Genomic DNA, 18039 nt, shown 5'->3' on the forward strand with positions numbered 1-18039 from the left:
TAAAAGCGCTATACAAATAAATTAAAGTAGGCTGCATGTTATAGAGGGTGTTGTAGTTTTAAATGGTGGAAAAGTGAAATGGTGAAATCAGCTGCAGTTGTGTGAAAGCTTGCACATAGACAAACCTTATAGATGCGTGACTCAACTGCATGAAGTCATCCTATTCAGACTTTAATCACAACTGTTCTTTAATCACAGCTCTCCTATATTTTGGTTGAGATAGGTGTGAATTCCTATTTTAAGAATCTTCCATTTCATGATGAATTTTTACATCTGCTTCAAGTTTAAATGTGTTTTAAGTTCAGAGATGCTTTTTGGCATACCTCGTTGTAACAAGATGTTAACTGAGTTACTAGCAACACTGAATACAGGATAAAGCGGTATAGACGATGAGTGATTGAGTGAGTGAGTGACATATTTAATTGCAGGAGTAGCTCTGAATTAATTCCCCTGTTAATTCCAAAAACGACTATAAGCCATCATGGGAGTGAATTATTATGGAGTACTCAGGCCCAGTGTGAAAACGCTCTTAACACACGTGTAGAAGTGTTACTGACTGCAGCAGCGCTCTCTCACATCATGCAGTTGTTTCAGTTGAACAGAAATAACATTGTGGTTTCTGAGTTTCTGAGACTGAGTGTTTAATCAGCAGCTCACACTGACTTATTCTGGGTCACTTCAACAGTCTGAATGTCTTTGTTAGAATCTCAGACTAAAACACAAAAGAGCTGGAGTTCATTAATAAAAATGTCTCTAAAAATATCATGTACAATGTTGAGAGACTATTTATACAAACTGTACTAGAGACTGAGTGAGAGTGTGTGTCAGTGTTAATGGAAACAGCAGTGTGGTTTAAAGTAAGAGATAGAAACTAAAGAGGTTAATATTTTTTTATCAGGGCTGTAAGAGATGTTAGACTTTTATAAATCCACTGATTAGAACATTTCTGGGTAAAGATTTAGTTACTAAAGTGTGTTTAAGTTTAGCTGTGATGTTGAACCTCAGAGTCACGCTTCCGTCACAAATCACCATCATCTCTCATTTTTTCCCACGCTGTCATGTCTTCCTACTTACGTCCTTATGTTTTCCTGGACACGCCCTGGACCGCCCCCTTTCGCACACCATAAATTATCACAGCTGATTTTACCCGAAATTTAAGGAAGCGCTACACAATGTCTCATTGCTGGATTTCGTTTGTTCTCACCGCTAGTCTTTCATTTTTTTTGCTATTTTTGTGTCTCTAGTAGTTTAGATCTCTCTCATGATTACGCCTCTGCTCGCTCCCGTTCTGGATTTACGCACCGCTGACTGATTTACTGGCTTTTTGACCTATTGCACTCAGATTGTCTGAGGGTCACTTGTCTCTTTATTACGTCTCTATGATTTTCCCCAGAAATATGGAAGTGTTCGACAGCCACGCACCACATCTTCCTCGCTTGGGACTGCCTCTGAGCCCTTGCATTTGCCCCCTTAGATTTAGGGGTAAATCTGCATTTGATTCCTTTTCCTCTAACTCTCCTTATCTTAGTCCTGCCCTGACAAAGAGCCACTTTTCACTGTTGACTTCAGTAATGAGTGTACTAATGATGAGTTAAGGTTTAATGCAGTTTATCACCTCAACACAATGAATGGTGACACCTTGGAATAACAGGGGTGATTTAAGTGACACTGAATGTGGTATGGTTGTTGGTTTCAGACGGGCTAATCTGAAAATCTCCTGCTGATCTACTTAGATTTAGGGTTTACAGAGAACGGTCTTAAAAAAAAATATCCAGTGAGCAGCAGTTCTACTGGGTAAAAATGCCTTGTTGATGCCAGAGGTGAGAGGAGAATGGCCAGACTGGAACGAGCAGATAAAAACACAACAGTAACTCAGTTAAAATCTAGTTAGAACGAGGTATGCCAAAACGCCTCTCTGAACTCAAAACACCTAGATTCCATATCTACAAGATGGCTCCGGTGAGGTCGGCTGGCGTCACGACTGCTCCGACCACTCTCTTTGTTTTTGTTTTTTAAGTTAGTTTTCAGCATTTCAAAATCGGCAAAATCACCACCATTAAGTACATTAGGTATGATAGAGACACTCTTGTGAGTACATTATATACCAATAAAAACAATTCGATGTTTTTAACTCCGGATCCGAGCTGGCCAACGTCCATCACTGGAAAACAAGCTTGATGACCTCAGAGCCAGGGTAAAGTTGCAGAGAGACATTCAGAACTGCAATCTCCTCTGCTTCACCAAGACATAGCTGAACCCAGCGGTGCCGGACCGGAGTTCTTCTTGGTTCACTGCATGGACAGGAAACGAGACTCGGGGAACTCAAGGGAAGGCGGTGTGTGTGCTTAATGGTGAACAGCAGCTGGTGCAACAGCGCAAGCGTTATTTTTCTCATACGCTCCTGCACACCTAACCAGGAACTACTGTCCATTGGTCGTCCTTTTTACCTTCCTTGGGAGTTCACATCGGTCATAGTCAGCGCCGTTTATATCCCCCTCAAGCGGACACGGACACTGCCTTATGCGAGCTGCATGAGGCACTTACACAACACCAGACACAACACCGGGACGCCAAACTTTCATCAAAACATCACCTGCACCTGAAAGGACACTGGACCACTGTTACACCACAGTCAAGGACAGCTACAAGGCGCAATCTCGCCCACTGTTTGGAAAATCCGACCATGTCGCCATCCTCCTCATGCCAAAATACAAACAAAGGCTCAAACAGAAAGTTCCGGTTCAGAGGGAGGTCCTGCGCTGGACGGACCAATTGGTGGGCGCGTTACAGGATGCACTTGACTGGGACATGTTCAAAAACAGCTGCGATGACGTCAGCGTGTTTGCAGAAGCGGTTGTGGGATTCATTGGGCAACTAGCGGATGATACCGTGGAAAAAAAGACTATCAGAACGTTTCCCTACCAGAAGCCATGGGTGGATAAAACCATCCGCAACGCTCTGAGATTTCGCACCACTGCCTACAACGCGGGACTTGCGTCGGGGGACATGGACTCGTACAAGACTGCGTCATATAACGTCTGGAAGGCGGAAGCAGCGCTACGGAAAGAAACTAGAATCACAGCTCCAACAGAGTGACTCTTGGAGCCTGTGGCAGGGGCTATGACAATGACGGAACATGATTCTGGCAGACAAGCTGAACACTTTCTATGTTCGCTTTGAGGCTGCAGCTAAGGACGCTAGCAATGCCTATGCTAGCCAATGACAGGAAGACACTGCCAGCACCCGAAACGCGTTTATCATCTCAGAGCACAATGTGTGGAGAGCCTTCAAGAGAGTGAACACAAGGAAAGCGGCAGGACCAGACGCATCTCAGGTCGTATTCTCAGAGCCTGCGCAGATCAGCTAGCACCTGTGTTCACAGAGATATTCAACATCCCTTTATCTCAGTCGGTGATCCCCACATGCTTTAAAAAGTCCATTAGAAGACGTGAAGAATGAAGAAACCTCATCCTGCTTCCCACAACGATTTTCGCCCTGTAGCCCTCATCTCGGTAGTGATGAAGTGCTTTGAGGGGCTGGTCAGAGACTTCATTATTTCTTCACTACCCGACACACTGGACCCACTACAGTTTGCATACCGCCAGAACCGCTCCATAGATGATGCAATCTCTCATCTCCTCCACACATCACTCACTCACCTGGACACTAGAAAAGGGAATTATGTTAAAATGCTCTTCATCGACTACAGCTCAGCATTTAATACCGTAATAACCTCCACACTCACCACCGCCGTCATCAAGTTTGCTGACAACACTGTCGTGGTGGGCCTGATCAGTACTCAATCTACAGCAAGCGGTGCTGGACCAAGGCCAAGAAGTTCGTGAAGGACCTCAGCCATCCCAGCAATGGACTGTTCTCTCTGTTGCGGTCTGCGAAGCGATTTCGCTCCCTGAAGGCCAATACAGAGAGACTGAGGAGAAGTTTCTTCCCGCAGGTGATAAGATCTTTCAACCACAACACAACACAGGACTAATAACATCATTTTTAAACTTCCAACATTGACTGGACAATCACGGAGACTATGTACACATTTATACACGCACTAAAAAATTTATATTTTAATTTCTGGACCATTGCACAAGACACTTTAATAAGACGCTTTAATAAGTCACTTTTATGCATATTTGCACAACCATAGTCACTTCCAATATTTACAAATTTCTATTTTTTTCTTCTATATTTCTATATTTTGTAATTTGTAATTTTTATTATGGCTTTATTTGTACAGTATATTTTACTAGTATTTTTATTCATATTTATATCTTATGTATAAGCTTTTATTGTTTAAGGTTTTATGGTTTAAGGTCACTGGCGGTCGTACAAGCATTTCACTGCATGTCGTACTGTGTATGACTGTGTATGTAACAAATAATTTGGATTTGGATTTAGGACCTTTAAACTTGAAGCAGATGAATGACAGCTGCAGGCATTTTGGTGTTTGCTTTAATTTGAAAGTCCAATAAAACAATTCCAACTTACATTCATACTAACAACTTCTGAATGATGTTAGGATTCATCCTAACATCAGGAGATGTATGCAGATGTTTATGCAGATCTCCACCCAAATACATAACAGGCCCCTTAATGCAGGGTTGCCAGATCATACAGACAAAAATCTCTGAAAACCCAAACAACATGTGAATTGTATTGTTTAATTACTATCTATAAAACAAATCCACTATGACAAACTAAAATTACCCGAAATCTTATTGCCTGGACACAAGGTGAAATAAATAGGTGATAGAAAAAATGAAACTGTACAATCTGGCAACATGCCTCGTAGCTACTCATACATAACTACGTCCTGTGTCAGTACTGTAGCTCATAATTTTGCACATGCCTATTCCGTAACGTGACTGCATGCAGTTCAGACTTGTGCTGCGGAAATGTGTGTGTTGTGTCAAATGAAATGAAAAGTGCTGCGTAACTGTAATTAGAGTCTAACGGTAATAAACGCTTCTCATGTCACTTTAGCAAACATTTAGATATAACTACATTCTTTGTCCTGCTACTTCCTGTTTCTTATTAAGAGTAAATGATGCAAATCTCACCTCCAGCCCTAATGTCAGTGTGAGCTGCTGATTAAAAAACTACATGATGTGAGAGACGCTGCTGCAGTCAGTAACCCTTTTACACGTGTGTTAAGAGCGTTTTCACACTCGGCCTGAACACACGAGTCCACTCTTATGGTGTTGCTTGGGGTAAATGTTTGTGGAAACGTTTGTTGTGTGTGTGTGTGTGTGTGTGTGTGTTATACATCATACTACCCTGCTTTAACAAGTAATACATTTAACCAGATAAATGATTATAGTGGCTGGGATGATTTTACAGAATGCTTTATTATACAGATTATCTTACCAACACTTGATACTACACACATGTGTATGCACGTACACACACTCCAGCTGGCACTTCTGTTTACTGACACAGAAGCTTTTAAAATTTCATACATTTTCTTATTACTTCATGCAGATCTCCACCCAAATACATAACAGGCCCCTTAATGCAGACTGCAGATTCAGTAATGAATCAAAAATCATTTATTACACACTCATCATTACTTTACACATTCATATCATAAAGTACAAAAACACATGACTTACTAAAAATGCTGACCTTAAAATTGACAAATATTTTTCACACTTTAAAGTTTAATGTGTTGTTTATTTTCTTTGTGTAAACAATCACAGTGAAATAAACACTACAATAAACTAACACATGCAGTAATATTCAGGCAAGAAGGAGTATTTGAAAAAAATGCCCAGCACAATGACAACTGGAGTTTAGTGCTGCCAGGGAGCCAATCAGTGGACATCCGTATCCCTCCTTTCTTCCTCTCCACACTCAGCTCTAGATTTGCCGTTTGACCGACAGCAAACTGATTTTTAATTTGCTGCTCTAGTGGAGGTTTAGTTAAGGTTTATTTATTTTTTCACAGCTGGACATTTATGCAGGAAAGAGCTCAAAGCTCAAACATGTCCGATTCACAGAGGCTCCACTCCACAACCCACAGACTCAGAGGATCCACCCCTAATGTCCTGGGGCCAGACACCACAAAACACCCAGATGTCTATATAGAGGTTGGTGTATTAAATTAAAATGCTGGACATAAGTAGAAATGCTAAGGACTTAAATACTGTGACTAATTTACATAAAATAAATTGAATATGAAGCTTAAAAGAAGAAGTACATTGTTTCTCATTGTAAAGAATTCACTGTGAGCTTCACATCTCATTACAGCTAATGGACCAATCAAATCAGTCCACAGCTTCAAAACATCCAATCAGGCGTGAGTCTGGACCTGGTTTTCTACTGAACACACAAGTTCATTACCTCACTATCACTTTGTCTAAACAGGAACGATGATCACACTCTTTGTGGCTCTTTACTCTCTGCTTTGTCTCTGCACAACTGGTGAGGAACATTTTAAACACTTTTATTTAAAATAGTCATTTTACATGTTTTACTAATTCATCAAAATTAAATATTAAACGCTTTTTTTTTTTTACAGGAAACACTTCTGACATCAAGGAGCTTCAAGTGAAAACAGTAAACCGTGGAGAAGCTTTAACTATGGAGTGTATCATTAGTGGGGTTAAAGACAAAAGGAATTTAGCTTTGTACAGACAGAGTTTTGGAAAAGTGCCTCAGTTTTTTGCGAGACCGTACAGTGGCACTCCTGGCTACATATTTGCTGAGGGATTTAATGATAACCGCTTCAGTGTTACTGTAAAGGACCAAAAGTTTGATCTCAACATTATTAAAATAGGAGAAGATGATGGAGGAGAATATTTCTGTGGATATGTGGAGGGAAGTACAGTAAAGTTCACATCTGGAACACGTCTGCAGTTTGAAGGTAAACAGTTTTACTCTGATAACCTGCTAATTCCAGATCAACACTTTAACCAGAATTATGTGTACATGTGCATTAAATGTTGAATATTTCACATTATTCATATTTAGTATCATTTCTGTTTATTTGCTGCTTTTCCAATTTATTTGTAAAGGTGAAGAGATGAAACCCTGTCCTACACCTGGAACACTTAACAAGAACACACACTCTGTTACACACCAGGGTTCAAACAGCAGAGATGGAGAAGGTTTTAATTAAATTAAGTCTCTTTAATTTTGTCCGTTGTGGACGATATACACAAATCCTTTACTTGACTAAAAGTACTCGCTTTTATAATTTTCTTTTATTAAATGTTTATTGTGATGAATTATATCTCTAATGTTATATGATTATCTTTGTGATAATTTTCTTGTTCTCTTTGATGAATATAAATCAGTGTTTCATGTGTTTGGTGTGTAATAGATGGACTGAGACACTGGAGTGTTTGATAGTTTAGCAGAGGTTATGATCACAGCCAGTGTAAGCTGAATCTCAGTTGGTTAAAGTAGAATATTTATCATTTCACCAGAGAGGATAAAACTTCATTAGTGATTATTAGCTCCAGTCTGCGCTGCTGTTGTTGTATTGGGTTGTGGTGTAGAGACGCTTCACTGCTCAAGAGTTACAGGTCAATTAGCTAACTAACTGGTCAATCACATGACATAATCATGAATTAATTAAAAAAACAAAAAGATGTTGCTGCTGCAAGCTAACATTAGATAAACACTAGCACAAACAATGGGGTCACTGCTACGAGTTGTTCAGATTTAATGGATAATTCTTGTAAGAATTCAGTATTGTAGGCTGTTACACTGATCTCGTCACAGTAATGTTCTGTGTTCGCTAGTTAGATACGTCTAATAGGTGAAACCAACAGGTCAAAGCAAATCATCCTAATTAGCGTATTTACTGTGCTTCAATTTACACTTTATATATGCCTAGATACACTCGTTAAAAAAACCTTAAGACCAGGGAAAATATTACAAGTATTCACACTTCGCACTGGTGGATTATAACCAGGTTGTAAGAACTTCTTCAAAATGCCAAAAGAAGAAACAAGAGCAAGAGACAAAAATAGAGAGAAGACAATTTATTGAAAACTGCATCATTTAAACTCAAACAGGCTGTTCATCAGCTGATCAAATGTTTAAGACCATAGACTTTAAAAGTTAAAATCTGTACAAAATGATGTCTTTAATGTCATTGTCCTTTAGACAGTCACACTGTCATGATCTCCTGATGGCAAAAGCAAAAAGACTTTCTGTTTTTGAACGTGGCAGGATTGCTGAGCTGCACAAGCAAGAGCTCTCACAACACACCACTGATGCAGAGGCTGGACGCAGTAAGACGGTCATTTAAATTTCTTAAAAGATCGTGAGAGTTATGGGACAAAAATAATCAAGTGGTCGACGTAAAACAAGTGTCACCTGCACCGAGCCGGAGGATCCAAGGGGCTGTCCGTGATGACCCAGGCCGATCCTTAACCCAAATTAAAGCCATAACTGATGCTGACTGCAGCCCAAAAACCAGAAGACGGCATCTGCAAGAGAAGGGCTTAAAGAACAAAAACGTCTTCAGAAGTCTTTTTGAACACTTTTAGTTCTGTTGTGGGTATTTTGGAGACTATAGTATTAAACTTTTGATCAGCTGATAAACAGCCTGTTTGAGTTAAATGCAGTTTTCAACTAATTGTCTCTTGCTTCTTTTTCATCATTTAACATTTTGAAGCAGTTATTCCACTGTACACACACACACACACACACACACACACACACACACACACACACACACACAGTATATATAGTACAGGCCAAAAGTTTGGACACACCTTCACTCATTCAATGTGTTTTCTTTATTTTTATGACCATTTACATTGGTAGATTCTCACTGAAGGCATCAAAACTATGAATGAACACATGTGGAGTTATGTACTTAACAAAAAAAAGGTGAAATAACTGAAAACATGTTTTATATTCTAGTTTCTTCAAAATAGCCACCCTTTGCTCTGATTACTGCTTTGCACACTCTTGGCATTCTCTCGATGAGCTTCAAGAGGTAGTCATGAGTTCCCAGAGGTGTTTAGCACTTGTTGGCCCCTTTGCCTTCACTTTGTGGTCCAGCTCACCCCAAACCATCTCGATTGGGTTCAGGTCCGATGACTGGAGACCTTTTTTTGTTAAGTACATAACTCCATATGTGTTCAATTATAGTTTTGATGCCTTCAGTGAGAATCTACCAATGTAAATAGTCATGAAAATAAAGAAAACACATTGACAGATAGATGAGAAGGTGTGTCCAAACTTTTGGCCTGTACTGTATACTTTATAGATACACAGTGGAACCTTGGATTACTAGCATATTTTGTTTCAGAAGCAGCTTGTATTTCAAAACACTCGTAAATTAAATAAAAATTTCCAATTAAAAATTATCGAAACTCAAATTATACGTTCCAGTCCAAAAAATAAATATATTAAAAAATTAGTACAAAATATCAAGTAAAAATAAAACAAATTAACCTACACTTTATCTTTAAAAAACACACAAACAGAGACAAAATAAAATATGTTTTACACACACACACGTGGTCACAGTGTTATAGTAAACAGTACACGCATGCACGGATGTTTATTATACCAGTAAGAGACGCGCACTAAGACCCCGCAGGGGAGACGATTACCCACAATTCCTCAGCGCAAGAGAGAGAAAAAACGTTGGCTCAGTTGTGATACATAATACTAGGTGCTCGTAAACCAAGACTTATTCATTTTTTAGGAATAAAATTTGAAAAACGTATATATATTTTTTCAATTTACACTATTCTTCACATTTTTTTCCATTTCACTGAGTAAGGAGGAACGACAGATGCCATAAAGTAGTTAAATATAAAGTTTGATATTTTACTTTGAAATGGAGTTAAAGTAAACAGTCCACCAAAATGAAATTACTTAAGTGAAATAGAGATACTTAAACATTACTTAAGTACAGTAAAAGATTTATATTTTCTTTGTTACTGTCAATCACTGCAATTTGTATAACAGAAATTAATTAAAACTTCTTCTGTTAATTAATGATTTTAAATTTGTAAAGGTAAAGAGATGAAACCCTGTCTTCATGTTTTCCATACAGGTTCCAGCTCTACTGATCAGATGCGTGTGCTGTTCTGGCTCTCTGTTTCTAGAGTTGGAGTTCTTGTCTTCATTATTTTTCCAACGATGCTGATTGTTTACAAATTAAAATACAAATTTTCATAAAATGAAAGAAATACTGATAGTCTGTTAGATTTAACTATCATGTCACTATAAATGGGTTAAAATGTTTTTTATATAAGATTTGATATATAATCTGGTGTTTACAATAGATAAAAAAAAATACAATGACATCAGTGTGAACCTGCAGAATACCTGTGATTCATTTATCTTTTCCCTTTTCAGACAGTGATGTACTTGAATATGTATAAAAGAGCATTTCATTCAGCAAAGTGCAAATAATATTTCTAAAAAAACATTTATTCCTCAATAATATTTTATTCTTGTTGTTTTAATGTTATTACTGGTTGGTGTTTCTTACTGTAACTTTGGGCTGCTTTTACCAGTAGTTCTGTAATCACTCCATTTCAACATGTATTACTCCTTGATACTATATGAAGAAGAAATCTTAAGAGGAAGCAGACTGAGAAGAGAACTCATTCTTATCTGGGTGTCAGTAGATTATAAATAACTTCTCATCTAGAACTGTATATTATAATGTCACAAATGCAGAAAAATGCAGGAACCCCTGAGTTTATGAGAAACTTCTGAATATCAGCATTCAGTCAGTCATTTCTGAATTCATTAGAGTTTTAATTTAAAACTAAGTTGTGTTGCAGTTATCATCTGTTGAGTAATTTGAGTTAAGGATGTTTGTATCATTTTCAGTTCTGCGGTTTTCCAACATCACAAGATGGTTATGGTTTCCATGTGGTTCCAGGTCATTGTAAATAAATGGGTGAGACAATTAGTGTAAAAAACAGAGTTCAGCACATTTCTACACTCCTCTCCCACACCTAAACACACAGGTGTCTTTAAGAGGACACACACACACACATGTATGTGCACAAACACACACACTTGTTATGTCCCTTTTTGGCTCATGGTAACCCACATGGAGACCTATTAACAAAATAATTTTTACGACATCTGTTGAAAAACTAAATTGCAACATTGTTTCAAACACAACTTTCTTACAGCTCTGGTGTAAAAAGCTTTTTTGATACATTACTCAAAGTTTAGGTTTTTGTCAGCACAATATACTGCACATGAAGCTCTTTTTTATATTTACAGTGGTGTGAAAAACTATTTGCCCCCTTCCTGATTTCTTATTCTTTTGCATGTTTGTCACACTTAAATGTTTCTGCTCATCAAAAACCGTTAACTATTAGTCAAAGATAACATAATTAAACACAAAATGCAGTTTTTAAATGAAGGTTTACGTTATTAAGGGAGAAAAAAAAACTCCAAATCTACATGGCCCTGTGTGAAAAAGTGATTGCCCCCCCTTGTTAAAAAATAACTGTGGTTTATCACACCTGAGTTCAATTTCTGTAGTCACCCCCAGGCCTGATTACTGCCACACCTGTTTCAATCAGGAAATCACTTAAATAGGAGCTACCTGACACAGAGAAGTAGACCAAAAGCACCTCAAAAGCTAGACATCATGCCAAGATCCAAATAAATTCGGGAACAAATGAGAACAAAAGTAATGGAGATCTATCAGTCTGGTTAAGGTTATAAAGCCATTTCTAAAGCTTTGGGACTCCAGCGAACCACAGTGAGAGCCATTATCCACAAATGGCAAAAACATGGAACAGTGGTGAACCTTCCCAGAAGTGTCCGGCCGACCAAAATTACCCCAAGAGCGCAGAGACAACTCATCCAAGAGGCCACAAAAGACCCCAGGACAACATCTAAAGAACTGCAGGCCTCACTTGCCTCAATTAAGGTCAGTGTTCACGACTCCACCATAAGAAAGAGACTGAGCAAAAACGGCCTGCATGGCAGATTTCCAAGGCGCAAACCACTTTTAAGCAAAAAGAACATTAAGGCTCGTCTCAATTTTGCTAAAAAACATCTCAATGATTGGCAAGACTTTTGGGGAAATACCTTGTGGACCGACGAGACAAATGTTGAACTTTTTGGAAGGTGCGTGTCCTGTTACATCTGACTTAAAAGTAACACAGCATTTCAGAAAAAGAACATTATACCAACAGTAAAATATGGTGGTGGTAGTGTGATGGTCTGGGGTTGTTTTGCTGCTTCAGGACCTGGAAGGCTTGCTGTGATAGATGGAACCATGAATTCTACTGTCTACCAAAAAATCCTGAAGGAGAATGTCCGGCCATCTGTTCGTCAACTCAAGCTGAAGCGATCTTGGGTGCTGCAGCAGGACAATGACCCAAAACACACCAGCAAATCCACCTCTGAATGGCTGAAGAAAAACAAAATGAAGACTTTGGAGTGGCCTAGTCAAAGTCCTGACCTGAATCCTATTGAGATGTTGTGGCATGACCTTAAAAAGGCGGGTCATGTTAGAAAACCCTCAAATAAAGCTGAATTACAACAATTCTGCAAAGATAAGTGGGCCAAAATTCCTCCAGAGCGCTGTAAAAGACTTGTTGCAAGTTATTGCAAACGCTTGATTGCAGTTATTGCTGCTAAGGGTGGCCCAATCAGTTATTAGGTTTAGGGGGCAATTACTTTTTCACACAGGGCCATGTAGGTTTGGATTTTTTTCTCCCTAAATAATAAAAAAACATTGTTTAAAAACTGCATTTTGTGTTTACTTGTGTTATCTTTAACTAATAGTTAAATGTGTTTGATGATCAGAAACATTTTGTGTGACAAACATGCAAAAGAATAAGAAATCAGGAAGGGGGCAAATAGTTTTTCACAGCACTGTATATACAGGTCCTTCTCAAAAAATTAGCATATTGTGATAAAGTTCATTATTTTCTGTAATGTACTGATAAACATTAGACTTTTATATATTTTAGATTGATTACACACAACTGAAGTAGTTCAAGCCTTTTATTGTTTTAATATTGATAATTTTTGCATACAGCTCATGAAAACCCAAAATTCCTATCTCAAAAAATTTGCTTATCATGAAAAGGTTCTCTAAACAAGCTATTGACCTAATCATCTGAATCAACTAATTAACTCTAAACACCTGCAAAAGATTCCTGAAGCTTTTAAAAACTCCCAGCCTGGTTCATTACTCAAAACGTCTCGGGTTACTTTGCTGTAACCCTGTTCCCTGAAAAGGCGGGAACGAGATGCTGCGTGAAAACGCTATGGGAACATCTTGTCATGTTGCCGGTTGTGAAGCATGTGTGTATCAAACACGCCAAATTTTTGGCTTTTATAACCTCGGTCAGGTGACGTCATCTGATAGGACGCACCTGCAGGTTATAAATAGGAGTGAACCGGAAACATTCCTCAGATTGATTTGTCTGAACGGACGTCCGGTCAAGGAGGCAGTGCGGCATTGGGACGCAGCATCTCGTTCCCGGGGTTACAGCAAAGTAACCCGAGACGTTCCCTTTCAAAGGCTACACTTCATGCTGTGTGAAAACGCTATGGGAACGAGAGTGCCAACGCCGCTGCACTGCAAGTGTCTGGACTCCAAGGTTTTGTAGCGTGTGCGCACAAGGCCGAGAAGGTCTCAGAACTATGTCTGGGTAGCTGACTCGAGGACTCGTGGGCCCGGAGTAGCATGAACATCCAGACTATAAATGTAATAAATGTGTGCGGAGAGGACAACCCTCCGTGTCACACATTTGCTGCAGGGGAATACCTCTTGCTAGTGTAATAGATGAGACGATTCCCCTGGTTGAAAGAGCCGTGATTCCTAGAGGCGAAGTGAGCCCACACGCCTCATCGAAGGGGGCAATAGCCCAGTGTAGTGGGGGCCACCCCCCGTTGCAGCCCCAGACCATGTAAAAGCTGCTCTGACTTGTGCCACTAGCTGATGCGGTGGACGTAAATCTGAAGAGCACATACTGGACAAAGTAAGTGAAGTCTTTCCTGCTCCGAAGCTGTAAAGGCGGAGGACAGAAGGCTTCAAAACAATAGGATGGATGTTGGCAAATGTGTGTGGAGAGGACCAACCCTCCGCGTCACATACTTGCTGCAAGGGAATACCTCTTGCTAGTGTAATAGATGAGGCGATTCCTCTGGTTGAAAGAGCCGTGATTCCTAGAGGCGAAGTGAGCCCACGCGCCTCATAGGAGAGGGCAATAGCATCTCTCACGCAGCTTGTGGCCCCGAAACATGTAAAAGCTGCTCGGACTTATGCCACTGGCTAATGCGGTGGACGTAAATCTAAAGAGCACGTACTGGACACAGTGAGTGAAGTCTCTCCTGCTCCGAAGCTGTAAAGGCGGAGGACAGAAGGCTTCAAAAACAATAAGGATCTCCCATCCTCTTAGAGAGGACACCATTTAGAAAAACCATCTTAAGGGTCAGAAACCTGAGGCGCTGACTCTAGTGGTTCAACAAGGGGCACAAGCCAGAGGAAAAGAAATTTCTGCAGAAACTCCAGCACTGAAACAATTCGGCAGTGAACTGGGTCTACCTGCTTCGTCATGCACCAACTTTCAAATACATTCTATTTGAGAGAAGGCAGCCCTAGTACTTAAAATAGTCTTAATTACGTTGGCTGGAAGACCAGCTTGACTTAGAGTCAGAGAGTAGTAAAGGGGACATTTGCTGATCTTGCGAGGCAAAGAGGTCCACCACGCTACATGAAATTTTCCCAAAATGAAAATCGCCCTGAGGGACAGGAACCTGGTGCGCTAGCTATTTAGCGGCGCGAGCACAGTCTGCCCTGGCGATTAATATGAGACTGCCATAGTGCTGTCCACCCGCACTAGGACATGGTAGTCTCAACTGCTGGAGGAAGTGCTTTAGGGCCTGAAATAGAGCCATGATTTTGAGACAATTGATGTGCCGCGCAAAAAGATCCCTTGGGCTGGACGGTCATCTAAGACCGCACCCCAGCCTATGAGGGAAGCGTCTGTCGTTAGCATCTGCGACGACAAGACGAACTTAGAGTGGGACCCAGAGTCAGAAACCGGGGTCTGAACCACATAGGAAGGGTTAGAAGCACCTGGCGAGTAGCCCTTATTGGGGATTGGCCCTAGAGTAAAATCCCCTTGTTCTTAGCCACAACTGAAATGCTCTCATGTGCAGAAGGCCCAAAGGTGCCACCGTGGATACAGCTGCCATGAGAGCTAAGATCTCTGAAAGTGATGGTCACTTTCTGGTCTAGCTTGATTTCCTTGACGGTGTTGAGAATGGATTCGACACGAGCGGGAGACAGCTGTGCCCGCTTACGCTCAAATTCCATGTGACACCCAAAAATGTTGTCCTCTAAACAGGAAAGAGCATGCTTTCATGGCATTGGATCTCAATCCTAGGAAACAAAGATTAGCTAGAACGACATGCTGATGTCGAAGCGCTAGCTACTGAGACTGGGCCAGCCAGTCATGTAATTCAATACGGATGCTCTGGAGTCGTAAGAGCCAGAACTACATCCATGTATTTTGTGTATGTGCGGGTGAAAAAGCCAGACCAATTGGAAGGACCCGATACTGGTAAGCTTCGCCCCCGAAAGCGAACCTCAGGAACCTCCTGTGTTGTGGCAATATTTCTATTGATTTATTTTTAGATAGCGGTAAAGCCCGCAAAATCTAAAAAACTGGACGCAGCCCCCCGTTCCTCTTGCACTTTCCGGTTTCATGGAAGTGGAGACCACGCCATTGAAACGCGGAGGGTGATGTGAGAACTGAATCCTGTAGTTTCTCTGTACAGTGCTTAGTACCCAAGGAGATATACTTGGCAGGAGCTTCCACGCTGCCAGTTTCTCAGAAAGGGGCAAAGCTCAGCGGCTTGATTAAATGGGGGGAATGTTAGATGTTAGGCATCCTGAAACATGGCAGGAAAAAGAAAAACAGAAGAACTAACATTTTATCGGAGACTGGGGTTGCCCGAAACACCAGTGGTGGCGGAGCAAGAACACCAACCTCCTGGGTGTGCCTGGGAGAACACTCCATTCTTTAAAAGGAATTCTGCGTGCCTCTCCCCATTGGGGGGCCACCCCCACGGTCCTGGGCACATGAACCTCAGGGCTTCTTCGAGAAGACAATATGCCAGTCTGACCTCTTTTGAGGCGGATTGCGTGATGCACCCCAATCTTGCGAGGGGGTGCCCAGCTCAAAAACACTCTCCTTGTGTGTTTCACGCCTCGCAACAGTCAGACCCGGTCGAGACTGGGTGGCCGACAGTCCCGACTCTTGAGCAAGGCGGGGAAGGAATTTCCCGAAGGCTTGTTATATAACTTCGCCTCATGAACCTAGTGGCGACCGAGTTAACGACATCGCCAAGTAGGCCGGGAGGCGAGATGGAGCATCGAGGAGGAATACACGATCCTTCTCCTTGATGCCCCTGAGATTCAACCACAAGTGCCTCTCCGCGGAGACCATAGCAGCCATTAAACGGCTGATAGCACGAGCCGTCTGCTTTGTTGCACGAAGAGACAAGTCTGTGACCCGGCGTAAGTCCAATACGCCTTACCTTGCAGAGCCCCGCCAGTACTCAAGTTTCTCAGCAGGTCAGCCTGGTAGGCGTGCAAAACCGCCATGGTGTGCAATGGAGCACCAACCTGACCTGCTGCCTAAAAAGCTTTTCCCTCTAGGGAAGATAAAAAGTCTACACAGCTTGAAAGGAAGTAATAGCTTTTCAGGAAGGATGATGTTCCAGAAGAGAGATACCCTGGAAGCGTCTCTTCTATCTGGGTGTCATCATATAACTCCGCGTTTCTACCTCGACTATATTTAAATAAATAAATAAGTTGATGGCAAGAAAACACGTGATGAATACAGCTTACTCCATGAAAGGGTTAACTCATATGGAGATTGCTAAGAAAAGGGGAGAGAGCGTCATTGAAGCTCCGCCCCCCGGCCACCCGACAGAACCTGCCGTCTATGTTTTTATTTATTTATTTTAATTGATTTATTTTTAAGTGCTTAGAGGCTATTACCATCTCCGCGGAAGCAAGAGAGGATGTTTATCCTTGCCCATTCACAAGAAGCGCCAGGGCGCGCTTGCGAGCGGACAGAGGGATTTCCCGATCCGATGAGAACACGAAAGAAAAGAGTTTTTAAATCCGTCTCTTACTGCTCTGCCGGATGCACGAGTTTAAGCCCCAGGAATGCACGGCGACTCGAGGCTTCTCAAGGAATGCGAGGCGCGCGCGTAGCACTTAATCGAAGCAGTAAAGTGTAGAGATCGCCCTCCGTTATGGATTATACACACGGACGGACATCTCGTTTAAACTCTGCCATTATCAGTGAGTTAAACACTTATTTTGCTGGTTAGACACAACACGCTCACAACTAGGTGAAGACAAGAATCTGAGGAATGTTTCCGGTTCACTCCTATTTATAACCTGCAGGTGCGTTCTATCAGATGACGTCACCTGACCGAGGGTATAAAAGCCAAAAATTTGGCGTGTTTGATACACACATGCTTCACAACCGGCAACATGACAAGATGTTCCCATAGCGTCTTCACGCAGCATCAAGTGTAGCCTTTGAAACGGAACCGCAATCATGGGTAAGACTGCCGACCTGACTGCTGTCCAGAAGGCCATCATTGACACCCTCAAGCAAGAGGGTAAGACACAGAAAGAAATTTCTGAACGAATAGGCTGTTTCCAGAGTGCTGTATCAAGGCACCTCAGTGGGAAGTCTGTGGGAAGTAAAAAGTGTGGCAGAAAATGCTGCACAATGAGAAGAGGTGACCGGACCCTGAGGAAGATTGTGGAGAAGGACCGATTCCAGACCTTGGGGGACCTGCGGAAGCAGTGGACTGTGTCTGGAGTAGAAACATCCAGAGCCACCTTGTACAGGCATGTTTAGGGAATGGGCTACAGGTGCCGCATTCCCCAGGTCAAGCCACTTTTGAACCAGAAACAGCGGCAGAAGTGCCTGACCTGGGCTATAAAAGCAGCACTGGACTGTTGCTCAGTGGTCCAAAGTACTTTTTTTTCCGATGAAAGCAAATTTTGCATGTCATTCGGAAATCGAG

At 41.4% G+C, this 18039-nt stretch overlaps 1 protein-coding gene across 2 annotated transcripts in view; it reads left to right on the forward strand.

Annotated features, from left to right (window-relative positions):
• The first annotated feature begins 6287 nt into the window (after nucleotides 1–6287).
• The window catches only part of LOC128514853 (uncharacterized), a 143982-nt gene continuing 132230 nt past the window's right edge, over nucleotides 6288–18039 (forward strand). The window contains exons 1-4 of one of the 2 annotated variants that reach the window (XM_053488747.1): nucleotides 6288–6435; nucleotides 6533–6877; nucleotides 7029–7121; nucleotides 10040–10217. In XM_053488747.1, coding sequence (XP_053344722.1) covers nucleotides 6384–6435; nucleotides 6533–6877; nucleotides 7029–7121; nucleotides 10040–10164 — 615 coding nt within the window. In that variant the 5' untranslated portion in view covers nucleotides 6288–6383 and the 3' untranslated portion in view covers nucleotides 10165–10217. Of the gene's footprint in view, nucleotides 6436–6532; nucleotides 6878–7028; nucleotides 7122–10039; nucleotides 10218–18039 lie in introns of those variants that run through there. The other variant, XM_053488748.1, reaches the window with a different exon arrangement.

Source organism: Clarias gariepinus, chromosome 27, assembly GCF_024256425.1.
Source record: "Clarias gariepinus isolate MV-2021 ecotype Netherlands chromosome 27, CGAR_prim_01v2, whole genome shotgun sequence".
In the NCBI taxonomy this organism is placed as follows: Eukaryota; Metazoa; Chordata; class Actinopteri; order Siluriformes; family Clariidae; genus Clarias; species Clarias gariepinus.